This window comes from Falco rusticolus, chromosome 1, assembly GCF_015220075.1.
Source record: "Falco rusticolus isolate bFalRus1 chromosome 1, bFalRus1.pri, whole genome shotgun sequence".
NCBI lineage: Eukaryota > Metazoa > Chordata > Aves > Falconiformes > Falconidae > Falco > Falco rusticolus.
Window position 1 is genome coordinate 22,734,854 of NC_051187.1, and position 17,095 is coordinate 22,751,948.

The 17,095-nt window shown below is 53.9% G+C and overlaps 1 protein-coding gene across 2 annotated transcripts in view; it reads right to left on the reverse strand.

The window, feature by feature from the left end:
• ATP2A3 (ATPase sarcoplasmic/endoplasmic reticulum Ca2+ transporting 3) overlaps positions 1–16,693 on the reverse strand; it is a 53,872-nt gene extending 37,179 nt beyond the window's left edge. For both annotated transcript variants that reach the window (XM_037375076.1, XM_037375075.1), the window contains exon 1: positions 16,495–16,693. In XM_037375076.1, coding sequence (XP_037230973.1) covers positions 16,495–16,612 — 118 coding nt within the window. In that variant the 5' untranslated portion in view covers positions 16,613–16,693. The remainder of the gene's footprint in view (positions 1–16,494) is intronic.
• Between the last annotated feature and the right edge of the window lie 402 nt (positions 16,694–17,095).

Below are 17,095 nucleotides of genomic sequence, written 5' to 3' on the forward strand. Positions count from 1 at the left end.
AGCCCACAGGGGCACAAAAACCCAGCTCGTGGGACTGCTGAACATTTCCAGCTTGCTCTGAGCGTGTCACATCACGGCTGCTTTCCTCACTGTGCCATCACATCACACAGTGACCACCGTGGCCCAAGCTGGGCTACAAAACACCGATACAAGATGCTCTAAGGGCATGCAACGAGGCCGGCCACCCCAGGCAGACGTGGGGCTGGCGTTGGGCTATTTTAGCCAGAGGTTAATCTCCTGCTCCTGCCAACTCAAACAGGGCTGGCAGCCCACGGGCTGGCACCTGCAACATGGCAGGGCACGGCCATCAGGTGATGAAAAGGTAAATAAACACGGGTGCCACCCACGAGCGAGGCGGTGCGGGTGCAGGCTGCTGCCCCGGGGCTCTGCAACAGCCTCATGTCCCCAGGGAGACCCGGCCCCGCTTTCCAGGCCAAAGCAAATAAACAAAATGCAACAGGGTGGCGTTGGGGTCGCTTTAAGGAAATATTTGAATTTCTCCTGCCGTAACAGGATCAAAAATCCCCAGAGCAGCACAGCCCTACAGCAACCGGTGTTTCTCCATCGTGCATTGAGCTATCGCATCCTACTCTGCTTTTGGGGAAACTGAGGCACAAAGCGACACTCTCCCAGGCGAAGCAAACCCTGGTGCATGCTCAGACCTGGTGGCCCACAACAGCAAACATCTTGCAGGATGAACACTGAAATACCACCTTCCCCACCATTTCAGGAGCTTCCCTAGGATAAAATCTGATTTCCCTAATGGGAAACACTTCTGCCACCAAGTGATGCTGGAAGGGTAACGGCACAGTGCCGTTAGTGATGAGATAGTGATGAGCATCATGCCTGGGCCCAGCTTTCTGCTCCAAATAACTTCCTTCAAGCCATATTTCTACATCGTAAACTTCCCACCAGCGCCTTTAATTTCTTTTTCCATATGCAGGGAAGGTTAAAACGGATGGGCAAAACAAGGGATGCATCCAATTCCCGGACTCTGCCAACAGGCAGGAAAAAGGGCCCAAGAAAATAGTGAAAAGATAAAGAAAAACCCTAAAATATCTCCAGCTGGGAGAGCAGCTCTCTCCTGTGACATAAAGCAGGAACCCAGGCAGGGCTGATCTGGGAACCTTCCCCCATCCCGCAAGACACCAGGCAGAATAAATTGTTATTTTAACTGGCTGCCTTTCCCAGGGCCGGCTGCGCTGGAAGGATCCCATGCCGGAGGGATGTCTGCTCAGCTTCATCCCAGCATCAGCCCATCACCGCTGCCCCGCAGAACCACCCGACCAGGAAGGGCTGTGCCGGGCTGGTTTCAGGCAAGCTCAACCCATCACCTGCCTGGGGTAAATCTTGGGACATGAGGCTGCTCATCACCTTGCATGGTCGCCCTTGAGCCACAGAAGTGTAAAAAACCAGCATTGGCCAACTCATGCCGAGTGTTTTAGCGTTATCGGGGATGACAAATGTTCAAAGGCTAATGGTGCTAATGCTACCTGATGTTCGCAGAGGACAAAACAGAGTTCCCTAAGCACCTCAGCTCTGTATCGCTTCCATTAACCCACATGGCTTTGCCGTTGTGTGCTCCCTGAGCATCGCTGCATCCCTGCAGACTGTCCCGCACCGCACTCCGCTCAGCACCTTCAGGGTGCAGCTGAAGGGACTGTCTGAGCTTGCCCCAGCTCCCGCAGAGCAAGCTGGGCATTGCCCACCCCCTGCCTGCCCCGGCCCCCCCTCCCCCTGCTGGAGCCCAGGAGGGGAAGCCACGGACACCATGTGCTATCGCAGCAAGACGGGGAGCCAGGCACACCACCAAGCTGGACCAGCCATTCACCCAGCAAGCCCCATCTGTTAAACCCCTCAGCAGCCACCCACCTGCCTCACAGCAGGCTGGGGGGCTGCCGCAGGGCACCCCCAGGGCACCCCCAGGGCAGGGGGGCTGGCTGGCGCCGGCGGTGGTGAAGGCGAGGGCAGGGCTGTCGGAGCGATGGCTGGCTTGGCCCGTGGGGAGCAGGTGGAGCAGCAGCTCACACACCCCAACTGCCCCCGCACGGAAATGGCCCCCCCGGGCCCGCAGGGCTGCGGCAGGCGTGCATGCGGCACATGCGCCCACCCTGCTGCACCAACGGGCTTCCCCAGCTGCGCCGAGCTCCGGTGACCCCAGGAAAACAGCAATCCACAGCGCATCAAAAAGCGCCTCGCAGGTGCAGGCATGGCACTGGCAATGTCCCCATCCTCTTGCCGAGTGGCCACCAGCAAGCTCTGCTTTGCACCGCTCCTGGAGAATCTGCCTCTTCCCCACAGCCTCCCTCACCCCCGAGGAGCGGGTCCCAACGCCACGGGTGCTTTTCCTGCCGTGTCTCTCCCTCCTGAGCCAAGGCGGTGGTGGCCCTGGGTGTGCCACGGATGGGGGAAGCACCTCCAGCACCTTATTTGCTTACCACCTCGCAGCTGCTTTTTCCTGCGCACCGGGCGAGTTTTGGTTACGCTGACTGACTGCGACAGCCGCTTGCTTGGGGCTGCTGCGAAAGGCGGCAGGAGATAAGAGGAATGAGATACAATCCCCCTTCCCACGCCAAACACCGGCACTTCGCTGTTCCTGTGACCCCCTGGTGCCCGTCCCAGCTCAAGCCCTGCCCTGTGCCTTGCAAAAGCCCCGTGCCCCGGCTGCCCAGGGCATCCACGCCCCAAAACATTCAAAACTAGGGCCAGAGGAAGCACTGGGGATGGCGACGGCACTGGGGTGGATGACGGCTGGCAAAAGGATGGTTAGCAGAGGTTTAAGGGCCAGGAACAGCCTTGCTGTTTTCCAGGGGATGCCTTAGGGTGAAATGATCCAACCAGTTCACTGCCCGGCACCTGGATGCTCTAAGTGGCTGGCAATAAAATCAGCCCCCAAAATTTCTGGTTTGGGTCACAAGGCTTCCCGTGGCAGACAGGGCTCCGGACCAGCTGCTCAGCCTACCCTCATGCTGCTCTTCCAAACCACCAGTACCAATCCCAGTCCAACATCACTGGTCCCTCTGGGATGGTGGCAGGGTCCCGGGGGAGAATAGGTGAATCCAGGCACCCACAGCCCCACTGCTGGGGGAGGACCTGAAGGGCTCATTTGTTCCTTTTCCGGCCAGCTAAGCTCACCCCAGCAGGTCAGGGAATAGGAAACACAAGTTATCCTGGATGTGCCCCTCAACAGCAGCAAAGCACCGTGCAAATCCAGCCCCACACCACCTCCTTTTCCCCAGAAAATCACCACGTCCCCGCGTTGAAGGATAAGCCATCACCACCATGTCCCGCTGCCCAGGGAACAGGGATGGAGGTAGGAGCGCGGTCCAAGTTGCTGTATGAAATTAAACACGGAAAACCTTGCCCATCCCTCCCCAAATTTCCCTTCCTTTATTCTTGGAAACGGCTCATCCCTAAGACATTGGATAGCACGAGCTTCCCTCCGCCACGGCGCAGGGGGTCCCAGCACAGAGCCATGGAGCCCGGCTGGCCCCAAGCATCCTCTCCCCACGCAGTGGTGAAAAGCATGTTGCTTCCCCACCGATAACCCACCTCCTCTCCTTAATGCTGCGAAAATAAGCAGAGAATATCTTGCCCATTTTGCACCCAAAAATGAAGGCACCACTCAGGCTCGCGGCTCCACCGCCACACGGTGTTTACACGAATAAATTCTTGGGGAAATTTAGGGGAAACCCCCTGGGGAAACAGGGCTGCAAGTAGTGGCCTTGCCCCCCCCCCCCCCCTCATCCCTGTCCCCATCAGCACCCGCAGTGGATCCCTGGGATCGTTTTGGGAGTGGGAGGGAGCAGGGCAGAGGAAACCCATGGCTCCAGGCTGGGATGGATTATTTGAGCAAACTAAAAGCAGCGGTTTGTTCCCTCCTGCACCAACGCAGTGGAAAGAATTTCCAGCTCCGGCTCCTGGGTGGAAAAGCTAAAAATCTGCATTTAAACAGTAACAGACTTTGGAAAAAAAATAAAAAAATAAAATAAAACTACTACAGGAGCACGAATAAAATAAAGCTTAAGCTGGGGTGTTGGTTTTTTTTTTAGTTTTGGGGTTGTGTTGGGTGGGGTTTTTTAGGTTCTCCTTATCTCTGCTCTGAGCAGACCCTTTCCGTAAGCTCAGGGAAGGCAAGGGACTGACTCTGCCGTGGCTGGGAACCCTCTGCCAGAATTCCCACAACCCCAGCCGAGGGGCACGCACAATTTCGGCATATCCTCTTATTGCATCCTACAGGTATCATTTTATTGCCTCCTTTATTGCCCTAAAACTATTTTTTCCAGCTAACATCCCACTGGTACCCCAGTGCGAAATGTTAATTGGGGATTTCTGCCCAGTAATGTTTTGTCACCCCTTTGGGCTCCGCTGCAGCCTCCTGCCCTCGGTTGCTCAGCTCTTGGGCTGCCCCCAGCATCACAAGCGAGATGCCTGGATGCCACCCTGAGCCAAAACCCCTCCATCCTATCTCAGTGGCAGAAAAGCACCCACCGGGCCAGGAAAAAAACCACTACGGCCGGTTTGTAAGCTCCAAGCGCCACACGCCACCACAAACAGGCCACTCGCACCAAGTCCGACACGCGGCAACAGAAAGTTGAATAACATTTTCCTGGCAGCACTGGGGAATGGTTTAGGAAACCAAACACGGAGCTGCGGAGGTGGCAGTGCCAGGAGCCCCGGTGATGCCCTGTGCTGCCGGGTCAGCTCAGCTGGGACAACCGGGACAACGTGTCCAGCACTCGGAGGCACGTCGGCACCGACCCTGGCTCTGCCTCCCAGCTGAATTCTGCAACCCTTGGGGAAGAGCAAGGTGGGACGGTGGGTGGGAGGGGGTTTTCCCTAAAAAAGTATATAAAAGGGATATCGGGGCTGAAAAAGAAAATGAGACTAGGATGCATTTTCCAAATGGGATGCATTCGCTCCTGGAGGAAAGATGCAGGGAATAGCATCCCCCAAAATTGCCTCCCCAGGACCTGGTGAGTGTTGACACTGAGCTGAGCATCTCCGATGAGGCTGTAAGCAACCACTGAGGATATCACACTTACGTGGTGTGCAAAATAAAATAATATGTCATAAAAATAAATAATAAAGGTGACTAAAGCACTCCACTAGCCAAGTGCTGTGGAAAACACAGGTGGCTCCTGGTTGCCCCATCCAGCGGCAGCCAAGCAGCTCGGGTGCATCCCGCCGGCAGCATGCCTGCTCAGAGGGCATCTGTCCCACGCTGGGGCTCGGGGACCAGCCCCTCCAGGTGCTGTCGGCATTAACACACCTGGTACCACTGCCCCAGCTGGAGGCGGGCAGGGATGGGGTTACCTCCCTCTCCCCCCACTGTAACCCCACCATCTTCCCCACTACACAGTGCCGCCTCGGCATCCAACACCAAACCTGAACGCCCCAACCTGCCTTCAGCATGGGGGGAAGCACCTGGCCATCCCCCCATCCCCTCCCCCCCCCCCCCCATTCCATTAACCTGCCTGCACAAACCACCATAAAACTCCCTCCCTTCCCCCAGAGAGGGGCTCGCTGCAGCACTCGTGGCACAGCCCAGCAAACAATTGGTTTTGCCACTTTTTTTTTTTTTTTTTTTGCTCAACATCATTCTGGACTGAATTGCAGCTGGTGCTGACCCAACTCCTGGGACACGTATAAGAGCCGACCTACGGGGGTTTGTAAGACTGAACCCCTCAAAAGCAAAGCCCCAAAGTTGTAACATCAATTAAAAAAAAAAAAAAAAAACAACACAAAAAACTACAAGATACTGCTTTTAAATCCAAACAGCATTTTCTCCCCTTCCCTGCCAAGACGAGGAACCTGCTCACTCTCACCCCTCCAAAAGCTGATATTTGCTGATACTTTAATAGAAATGTTTCAATCGATAGATGCGTTTTAATTGATCCTGCTGCCACCTGTAGCCGCGCCACAGTGCCAGAGCTGGGCTGTGGAATTACAGCTCAGGAAAACCCAAACTCTGCAAGCTGGCTGCCCCAAGGTGGGGGCCAAAGTGAGCCCCTCCATCCTAAAAGCGCAGAGGTCGGGAGGGGTGGGATTGGGGTTTTTTTTCTCCATTTGTTTGTTTTCTGGAGGAAATACCTCTGCCATGGCAAACCTTTGTGAAATCCGAAAGTTTGAATATGGCATCTTAACCCTTCTCCCATCTGCTGGGAAATAAAATCAGGCTGGTGTATCCGCAGGGCAGCACATCCTCCAACCCCGACCCGCATGGGCGCTAATGAGCTGCTTTTCAACTCAATTAACTCAAACTGAGATTCCTATTAATAATTTCTTTTGCAGAACTCCTTGCCCCGGCTGACCTGGCTCCCCCCACACACACACTTGCTTTTTCTGGTATCTGTTCTCAGAGCACAGTCTATTTTCAGCAGTCCTCTTGGATGGGGTTTCATGGAAAATGAAGTCTACACTGCCCTTAGTTTAGATTATATCAGAAGAAAAAAATTTCTGTAGGATAGAAAAGATCTGTTCTTCTGGATGGGAAAAAAAGGGCAAGTTGGACAATTAATACTTTTCATGGATGAATTCTCTGGGGATCACACATCTCTGTGTAGTTGAAGCAGTTCCTTTCCTGGAGCGAGATACTCAAAGATCCCTGGAAACATCAGTCCCATCCAGGCTTTTTCCATCACCTCCTTCTGACTAGGTATAATATCTGTGTGCATGTCTATAAGGATGAAATATTATATATATGTATATATACGTGACACCTATACACATTTGTGCACAAGGATAAAATCATATCTCTATATATGTATATATACAGAGATACCGATATACATTTATACCAAAAAGGGGTGGAAAAGGGAAGAATAATTTGAATTAGGCCTTTACAGATCAAAAAGGAGCCCCAGAACATGCCTGAGCTGGCACCGCACAGCAGCTCCATCTTCTCCCGGCTCACGGCAGGACTCCCCTCCGGAGAGGAGTGGATCCAAACGCTGCTGCTCCACCAATGGGGCTTCCACCTACCTGCCAGCAACAGAAGGTGCCTGATCCCCAAAGCATGCAAAAGCCCAGAAAACCTGAAGAAACCCAAAGGATGGGGTGCCCCAAGGGGAATCCTCTGCGGTGGCCGGAGCAGGGACACAGCTCCATCACTTCCCCTCTCCCACCCCGCACTGCTGAGCTGGCTGTTTTTTGGTGTTATTTTTCCACTCACTCCCCACATTTTCCTTATTTTAGCCCTTCTGTTGACTTGGAGGCTGCAAAATGGAAAAAAGAAAAGTGCAAACAGGCAAATAAAGGGAGGGTTATCCCGACCTCAGCTGCCAGTCTCCCAGGGATGAGTGCTGCCTGCTCGGCAGAATCCTGCTGAGCTGACGTTTCACAGGGCAAATCCCTTGGGATTCAGCCACTGCTGGCTGCAGGGGAAGGGCCGGAGTCACTGCTCAGCTCATTTGAGTTCCTCCTCGAGGATCTCTGTGTTTTCACTCCCCGTGGTGAAGGAAGCAGAAGAGAGAATCTCCCCCGCCCACGCACCCCTCCCAAAAAATAACTGATTTTTATCAGCACCAAATGCAAGAAAAACTGTTTCCAAAGCAGAAGGAGGAAAAAACAAAACAACCACCCCCCACCCATACTGAAGCAAATATACAACATACAAAACACAGCCCTTGCTTTGCTCTGAGGGTGGCTCTGCAAGGACTCCAGGGATTTTCTCCAACAAAATGCAGCGGGGAAGCGTGCTGGCCATCCATCCATCCCCCCAGGAGGACATGGACCAGTTGTGGGGACTAGTCCCAGCACCGCCTCCCCACCCAGCTCCCCGGAGCAGTATGGCCACGGCTGGTGCCTTTGGGGATGCTCTGGAGCTGGTTTCACCGGGATGGAGAAAACGCATCAGCCCCGGGGCTGCCCCCGGCCCTGCATCCCCCACCAGCACAATGCAACCCTTCGGTCCCAATTAACTCCCATCCCTTCCCCGACCACCCCACCCCACCCCCCCATCCCCCCCCGCGCGCTGGTTTAAAATACACAGAGTGGCTAAATAGCAGGAAACACCCAAAGCAAAAATACCACGGACAGGAACCCAGGGGCACTGGGGACACGCAAGAGCAAGGAGCGGATTTCCTCCCCCAAACATCACACCTCCAACGGTGACCCTGCCACGCGGCTAGGCTGGGCCACCAGCGCCGTGTCACCCGTCCTCGAGTGCCTTCACCCTTCAGCATGCATCTGTCAGCTCTTGACAGGGGAAAAAACATCTGTTTATTGTCTGTGGCTTGTTTCCGCTCCATAAAGGGGTCTTTTATTCAAAGGTGTCCCACGATGACTTGAAAATGTTAGTGTGGGGTAAAAAAAATGGGGTTTTATATATAGATAGATATATATATACACCCATACATATATACACATGCAAACTTAATCAGGAGACAGATATATACAAAAAAATACCTCAAACAGGACATTTTCTATATATATATAAATCTCAAATGGGTTCATGTGGGAACACAGGTGACGAAGCCAGGACCTGCGTTAGCACATCCAGCAGATTGCTGAACCTTTACATTTTAGGAGCGTTTTGAGGAGCGCAGCAGACACCTACACTTAGGGGTACTACAGATCTAGACTTCCAAAAACGGTACAAAATTTCAGGTTTCAGCCATGGTGGGTCACCAAGAGATGCCACCAAGAGATGCCACAGCATGCCCCGAAGAAGCCTGATGCCCGGGGAAGCGCCGGAGCAGGCGGCACACGGGCACCAACCATGTCCTGGAAGGTAGGTGGGATCACCACCGAACCGCAGCCTGACCTTGGGCTCACCACCTCTGCGGGTGAGAAAGAGAAAAAGCTTTTACAGAGTGATAACAAGCAGCCAAACCTCAAAAACTGGGAGGTTCCCACAGAAATTCAGCAAATACGAGTTATACACACACGAGAGCTTAATCGCTGGCAAGGATTAATTCAACTCCAACCCAACCCTCCTTTCATGAGATGGCTGGCTCAACTCAGGCAAGTCACCCACCAAGCCACGGTGTGGAAATGACCTGCTAGCACTAATTGCACTAATCCCAACAGGAATAACGAGTCTTCTGTCCCAGCACCGCTCATCACCACCCACGTGGTCATTGCTCGGCCGCCAGCGGAGCAGGCAGCTGCCGGCAGCCCTGCCTGTGAGGGGTTAACCACCCACGGAGGAGCCTCTGGTGCACGCTCACGTCATGGAAATACTCAAGTAACCACAATTTTCTCTATTGCTTTTTGGCTCCAGTTCTTCAACATTTCTACACTTCCAGCCCAGATCTCTGCTACCTGTTTTCCAGCGAGGTAATTGGTACGGACAGCAGCTCAACCAAGCAGTTGGCAATTATTTTTTTTTTAATATAGGTTACTGTTATACTTTCTACCTCCAATACTATCAACACTGAGATACAAAAAAAGATTGTGAGTCACAATACCAGGAAAAAAAATAATTAAAAAAATGCAGATGCACAATAATAAATGGAGGTGGGCTGGGGGGGTGGTGCTTTCTGGGTATTAATAGCGCACCAGGTTGGACTGAGCCCCAGACAGCTCTGTCCTGCTGCTGCCTGCCCACCCACAGCACCCATGGGCTCCTCTCCTCCATTCCTCCACCCCTCCCAGCTTTCCCAGTCCTCCCAGTCTTCCCAACATCAGCTGTTTCTCCTGCCCAAGGTGCACTACCCTCCTTGCCTTCACTCCATCTGAGATGCCATGGGAGGTCATCCATGAGTGCTATGTGAGAACCAGGGAAGGGGAGTGGAAAAAAGGGAAAAAAGAAAAGGAGAGACAAAAAGTCAAGCAGAAAGCCCCATCCCTCACCTGATAATCACAACCTGCCTTAATATTTCCACCCTGTAATTGAGACCACAAGTGCCAGCAACGCTCCCGGGAAATATCCCAGCAGCTTGGCTCCCGGTCCCCATCCCGCTCTCAAGCATCCCCCCCCTCTGGACCGCTCTGCCAGCCGGTTCCTGACCTTAAGACACATCAAACCAGCCCAGGAGACAAGCTGGTCCTCACCCTGATGCCGCTGCTGGGCACGATCAGCAAAGCGAGGCTGGGAGGGAGCACTGCCTGCTGCCCAGGGCTGCCCAAGCGCCCTGATGGGCTTTTCCCGGGGGGAAAAAATACTGAATCGGAGTTTTAGAGCACCCTTGTGGAATGTCAACACCCAGGTGCCTAGCCTTACCTGCCAAAAGGTTTGCCATTCTGCTTTTACTGCCCTGAATTCCCCGTGAAGCATAGCTTAGGTGTGGCTTTTAACATCTTAACACTCCCTTTAACAGCCCCGAAAACATTAATGGGGATGGGGCATCAGTGACCCATCAGGTGAGCTCGATGTACCAAGAGAAAAGACTTTGTGGCTGGTCAGACACAGCAATGCCTCGCAGGGAGGAGCCCCTTCCCCAGGACCAGCTGGGCGAGAGGCACAAGGTGCAAAATCTCAACATCTGGCTCATAGCTTACAAAGAATAACCCTAAAAAAAAAAAATATTCTGGAGGGGCATCAGCATCCCAGCTGGCTCTGCAAATGCTGCGTGTAGGACAAAAATCAAAACTGGCTCCTCCAGAGGTCTGAACGTATCAAAATGTCAAACCACCTCATTTTTCAGGACTGTGAAAACGAAAGCATCTCAGGGTGGCTTGCAGCCCTGCGAGGTTTCTGCTGCCTTTCAATAATCCGTTGGGATCCCAGTTGCAGATCACGGAAGGGCAAAGGGAATGCCGGTCCCAGGGGAGGTTTCATGCACCAGGGAGGGCATGGGCTGCACTCACCCCAGCTCTCAAGTGCTGCCCAGGGCAGCTCTCAGCCCCAGAAAATAACAATCACCTGCTGTAAGTTGCCCGAAGCTGCGTACACTCAGCCCTGCTGTGTGCCAGCACCTGCAATTGTGGGTACCCAGCAAGGATGTCCTGCAGGGTCCGTGCCAGGAGCATCGCCTGGGCTGTGGATGTGCCAGGACAGACCCACCTGCAGGACAGGGCTGATTTAGCCACAGCCAGGAGCCTCCTGCTTTCACACCATCCCTTCTGCAGGAAGAGATCAAATGCAGAGGGAAAAGGCAGCGACTTGGATGCTTCTCAAAAATTAAAATTCTCCTCGGTGGGAAGAAAGCAAGAGCAACACCAGGCATCAGATGATGCTTTCTACTCAAGAAAAAAAGGTTTGAGGGGAAGCTTTAAAAAGAAGAAAAAAAGACAAAACTCAACTGACTTGCAACATAAATATCAATAGTGTTTTGCAGAGGTTTACCCTGGAGGGAGATGGCCAGAGAAACATGGCTCGACAGCTTCAGATCAGATCTGGCCATTAGAAAAGGCTTAAAACACGCAGGGAGACCGACACCACTGAAAAAGCAAAGAGCAGATGTGCGGCCATGCGCTGATGGCTGGAGCAGGGATCAAAATAGGCACCTGAAAGCCTGGGAAGGGGATGAGCCTGCAGGAAGGGCGATGTTCGGATGCTAATGGTGTTTTTAGGGGACCCGCTCCAGCGCCTTTCTGGGAACAGCGCATCCCAAGCCAGCATCCAGGCACACGCAGCACACCCGACTCCTCCTAAATCAGCCTTTTCTAGCACCAGATCTGCTACCCCCAGCTTTAAAACCAGCAAGGAAATAAAAATGTTAATGAAGTAACTTGTGCCATAGGGGAGGCCAACCCCTTGCCCCCCCAGCACAGCCCCTGCCTCTCCTTCCCCTGGAAATTTCCCCCCCTCCGCCACACCCCGTTCCTGCAGCATTTGAAGGGCAGACATCAGGTTTTCTCTGAACACTGCTCTTTATTCACGATTTTTTTAAAAAATAGATGTGAGAGCAGGTAACCTCAGAGGATGGCACAGGGATGAAAATCCCAAGTTTCTTCTTGTCCAATTAGAAAAATTTTGTGTAGTCTCTCCCCAGATTTGACAGTGTTCACAAGGTTTCAATGCCTCAGCATTTCTCCTAAGGGAAAGGATTTGGAGGAGGAGGAAAAAAAAAAAGCCCGTAACATGTTTATGAATCAGACTGTTAAGCGTGTGTTTCGGGGGTGGAAGAGGTGGGCGATGCGCAGAGGAACAGAGAGCAGAGTTAGATGAGTCAGAAAACGCTGCTTTTCCTCTCCTTACCGGCATCTCAAATATTTCAGCATGAAATAGAAGTTTTGGTTTTTTTTCATTGTCAAGAGAGAGTCGGAGCGTAACCTTGGCTGGTTAGAAACTGCCGGCAGCTCATCTGATGTTAAGTAACGCACCGCAATTAAGAGTACGCACCAGGGCGCGTGCATGCACACGCACGTGCCGCCCTGAGTATAGGCTGGGAAAAGGATGGGAATAAATAATGTATCAGTGGGGTTTTGCTGCTGCTTCTAGCAAAACAGGGGCTTGCACACATGCTCACACCAAAGAGCAGAAAGCTCCTCGTGAACGAGCCTCGGTGGGTTTGGAGAGAGCTGCAACACATCACCGGCTGGATTTGGGCTCGCGGACATCTCCTCCTCCTCCTCCTGCCCAGGTAGGCTGGGGCACACATGGTCAAAAATACATGCAAGAGCTGCAAGATGCTGAAATAAATCTTACAAAGGTGTAGAGAGGTGCGGTAGGAAAGAAAAGCCGATTTACTTGTGGGCTTTGAGATCACCCAGTGCTGAAGGTGGCTTGAACACTTAAACCACCCATCACGTAAATACCGTTATCCGTGCAGCGGGGCACGGGAAGCTTCGAAGAGCATTGGGTACCACGCTGGGGATCAGTCCCAAGAGCGGTAAGGGTAAAGAGGATGGGTGAGACCCCGAGGAGGGCTGGTGGGCAGGGGCTGGCGGTTCCAACTGCAGACGGCAGCAGGGCTTCTGCTTCCGAGTCAGAAGAGATGAAATGCAAGAAGAGATAAACACCCCTATGCTGCAAACAGCCCGGCACTTGACTCTGCTGACATTCACAGTCCATTTAGGTTAGCGATGAAGCAAATAAAATTATGCATATGCATTAACACTAGCAATATCTTGCCTGAAATGTATGCTCACTTACACATGGAAATCCGTTTAGAGAGAGAAATCAGAGCTATATTCAAAACAGAAATATCACTTGACTCTCCATGGGGCAACTCCTGTTTTCATCTGCCATTCTTTGGCAAAACCAAAATAATTTCATCAAAATCATGCCCCTGGTTTTACGTCTAGAAAGAAAAATGTTTGTATCCCTGCACCCTCCTGCTCAGTCTATTATAAAATAAGAGATGCGCATTTTTGGCTTTTGTATTTATTTTTTTTTAAAGCTGTTGTGGTCTAAAAGCAACCTGTGGAGCTTGGTGCTGGCAGCGGGGAGGAGGTTTAGGGAAACGCCTGCCGGGCACACGAGGAGCATCCAAAGCTTGTATTAGTTAAAATTAACTTCGGAGATTCAGGAGCCTTTTAAGAATCATCATGGTGAGACATAAACATTCTGCAGCTTCTCCAGTTTCCTTGGCAAATGAAATGGCCATGCTGACAGCACCGATGACAGATCTGAAACTAGAACATGAGCTCTTCCTAACGGAGAAATATCTTCTTCCAGCCCAGTAATCTATATCTCACTGCTTGGCTGCCAAGCCACGAACTGGAGATATTAAATAATCAGTATTGCTCTCTGTTTCCTCCTGCAAATGTAAATGCGAGCACTGGAACTGAAAAAGCAATTCTAGGCTGCAAAAAAAATACACACACCCCACCTCCAAATACATATTTTTAATATAAAACACACCAACGGCCACTGCTTCTCACTTCACGCTGGAGCTCATTGCAGCTATTATTTTTTAAAATGCATCAACACAATAAATAAATTTTAAAAAAAGCAGCAGAGAGCAGCTCTCTGAAGTATGTTGGGAAGCAGTTTTTAAGAAAGATGGTGTATTTTAGATTGCGATTCACAACCACACCGGCAGTTTGGTTTCAGGTTTAAAAGGAAATGAATGAATATGAGAGAGGAGGGTGCAAAACCGAATCTAGCTGGAGCTGAAGGTCTGCTCTGCGCTTCAAGCCACGCAATATTTGAATTTTCTTCCCCCTTCTGCGCGAGCTCAAGTCACCCAACTGCCTTGCATTTCCGCTGCCGGAGACGAACTTAAGCCTAAATTAAATGCAGTTTAATACAGGCCATCGTCAGGACCTGTGCTCCAGCACAAGCCCGGCTCACCGTCCCATGCTGCTCCCCATGCCACCCACCCCCGGAGTAGCTCCCCCAAACAGGGCACCCATGGGTGCTCCAGTGCAGCTGAGGTCGGCTCCTGCTGCCTCACACAACCTGCAAGTTTGTGCCGTGCTGGGAAAAAGGCTCTTTGCTTAACACCGAGGTTTAAACCCAAGCAAACTGCACAGGTTCCCACTCTACATGATTTTAAGCTGTGCTAACCTGTCCGCATCTCATCCCCATCATGAGAAAAATACAAATACCGCACCGAGATTGCAAAAATTCAGAATTCTTAAAAATCTTTGACCACATTTCAACTGATGGCTGCACCTGCTTTCAACGTCCATGCACAGCACTCCAAGAGTGCTCTGCTCGGAAGGCAAAAGCCACGGGACATCCCAAAGGCAGAAGCTCTTGCGAACTGACAGCCTGTAAGACACCCAGCACTGGGCTGTATGGGAAGCAAAACCGTAGAGAGAGGCAAGCACAGAGCCGTTGCTTGCAAGAGGGGGAAGGAAGAAGCAAAAAACCAAGACAACAAACTAATTGCCACCACTAACCCTTTGCTTTGCACCTACGTCACACATTCGAGCTACCTTTTTCAAGGCAGAGAGCCCGGTGCCACCGAGCAGCCAACGTGCCTGACTCAGCGACGATGATTCACTTGGGCAAACAGGAGGACAAAGCCACCACGAGCCCCACAACGGCGATGCCTGTAGGTGACACGCTGCTGCACGGTACAGAACACCCACCATCCCCACGCTCCCCTGGGGCCGAGGGATAGCATAGAAACGTTGGGAGCAATTATACCTTGAAATCAGACTGAGCACCTGGTTGCGAAGGATGTGTTTTGCATTCAGCCCCCCAAGCAGAGGGGTTGCCCCCCTCCCAGCTAACCAGATGGGTTGCCCTCCTCCAAAATCAGGAGAGGTGTGATGCTCCATGGCTTATACCTCCTGCCCAGCGCTCCGTGGAAAAGCCCCCAAATCCAGCACTGACCACGCTGGCTCAGGCAGCAGAGCAGGAGCTGCCTGGTACGGGGAGCGCAGGCGGGATGGGGACCCCAAGTGCAGCCCAGCACATGGGGCTGCTGCTCGCAGGGCTCGTCTGGAGGAGGCACAGCCCCCCCAGCCCCGGCCAACACTGAACCCTCAGGACCCTGGCAACGCAGAACCCCCAGCCCCGGCCAACGCGGAACCCAGGACACTGGCCAATGCAGACCCCCCAGTCCCAGCCAATGTAGAACCCTCAAGACCCCGGCCAATGCGGAACCCCCACCCCAGCCCCGGCCAACGCGGAACCCCCAGCCCCGCGAACAGAGATGCGGGCAGCAGCAACGCTGCCAGCATCCAACCGGGCTTCCCGAGCCTCATCCCCACGGCTCCAGCGAAAAGCAGCTGCAAGAAGCCCCCGGCCAGGGGAGCCCCCACGTTTGTCTCCCCACAGAACTTCAGGAGGGGACCTGCCGCCCCGAAGCACTGGGGCAAGCTCACCTGAAGCCCCCCGCTCCCACCCTGGGGGTTAAGGGCCCCCCTCCTGCCACAGCCCCCACAACCAAAGTCACCCCTCGCTGGGTGGGTTCAGGCACCCCAGTGAGCCCCCCCTGCACTTATAAACCCCGAGTTTAATAATTCCCCTTATCCAACCCAGAAGATGCCAGCTGCTGGAAGAGGGCTCCCAGGCCAGCGCAGCGGGACCCCAGCTCACCCCCCTGGCACCCCACGTGTCCCCCTGCCACCCTGTGTCCATCCCCCCCACCTCCCCAGCAGCACCTACAGCCCCCCTGGCCCATCTCAGCCCCCTGCCACCCCGTGTGTCCCCCTGCCACCCTGCGTCCATCCCCTGCCCCATCTCAGCCCCCTGCCACCCCGTGTGTCCCCCTGCCACCCTGCGTCCATCCCCTGCCCCATCTCAGCCCCCTGCCACCCCGTGTGTCCCCCTGCCACCCTGTGTCCATCCACCACCACCCCAGCACTCTCGCCCCTCCCCGCCGCCACCCCCCGGCGCTGGGGCTTCCCTCTGTCACCCACAGGCAACGGGGGAACCCCCCCCCCTTCCTGGCGACACATCCGTGTCCCTCCCGCTCCCAGACGCTCCGCCACAGGAATTAATGCCCCGCTAATTGCCAGCGCCGCCCGGCCGCCCACATCCCCGGTAATTAGCCCTTAATGAACGCCGGGAAATGCTCCCCTAACCAACAGGTGCCGCCCGCAACCCCCGGGGCGGGGGGCTCCGGGCAGCACCCCAATCCCTCCCGGTGCCTGTCCCGGCGGGATGCCGGTGTGTGCCCCTGAGGGGGGTGTCCCCCTCCCGGGGTGGGGTGCCCCCCCCACCCCCCGGCAGCACCCCCCGCCCCGTCCCGCCGCACTGACCATTGGGGCCGTACCGCTCCCGGCTGCGGCGGACCTGCTCGGGGCTGAGCCCGCAGCTCTCGGTGACGCCGAAGCGGCGCAGGACGTCGAGCACGGGCAGGCTGTGCGCTGCCTCCATGCCCCGGCCGGCCCGGCCCGGCTGCGCGGCGCCCCGCACCCTGGGGCACACGGCTGCGCTCGCACGGCGCCGCTCCGCGCCTCGCCGCCCGCCCCGGGGCCGACCCCCGCCGGGACCGCCCCGCCCCCTGGGGCCGCCCCGCCCCCGGACCCGCCCCCCAGCCCCGCCCCGCCCCAGCGCCGCCCCCCGCCGGGCAGCGGGCCGGGGTCCCCCCGCGAGCCGTGCCTTGCAGCGCGAGCGGCGCCCCGCCCAAGGCGCCCCACACCCTTTTGTTTTAATATTTCTGAAAATTTTAATATTTCTGAAATTTTTAATATTTCTGGGGGGTTTAATTATTTCTGAATTTTTAAATATTTGGGGGGGGTTAATATTTTCGAACTTTTTATTATTTCGGAATTTTAAAATATTTTGATTTTTTAAAATATTTTGGAACTTTTTATTATTTCGGAACTTTTTAATAGTTTGGGATTTCTTAATACTTAT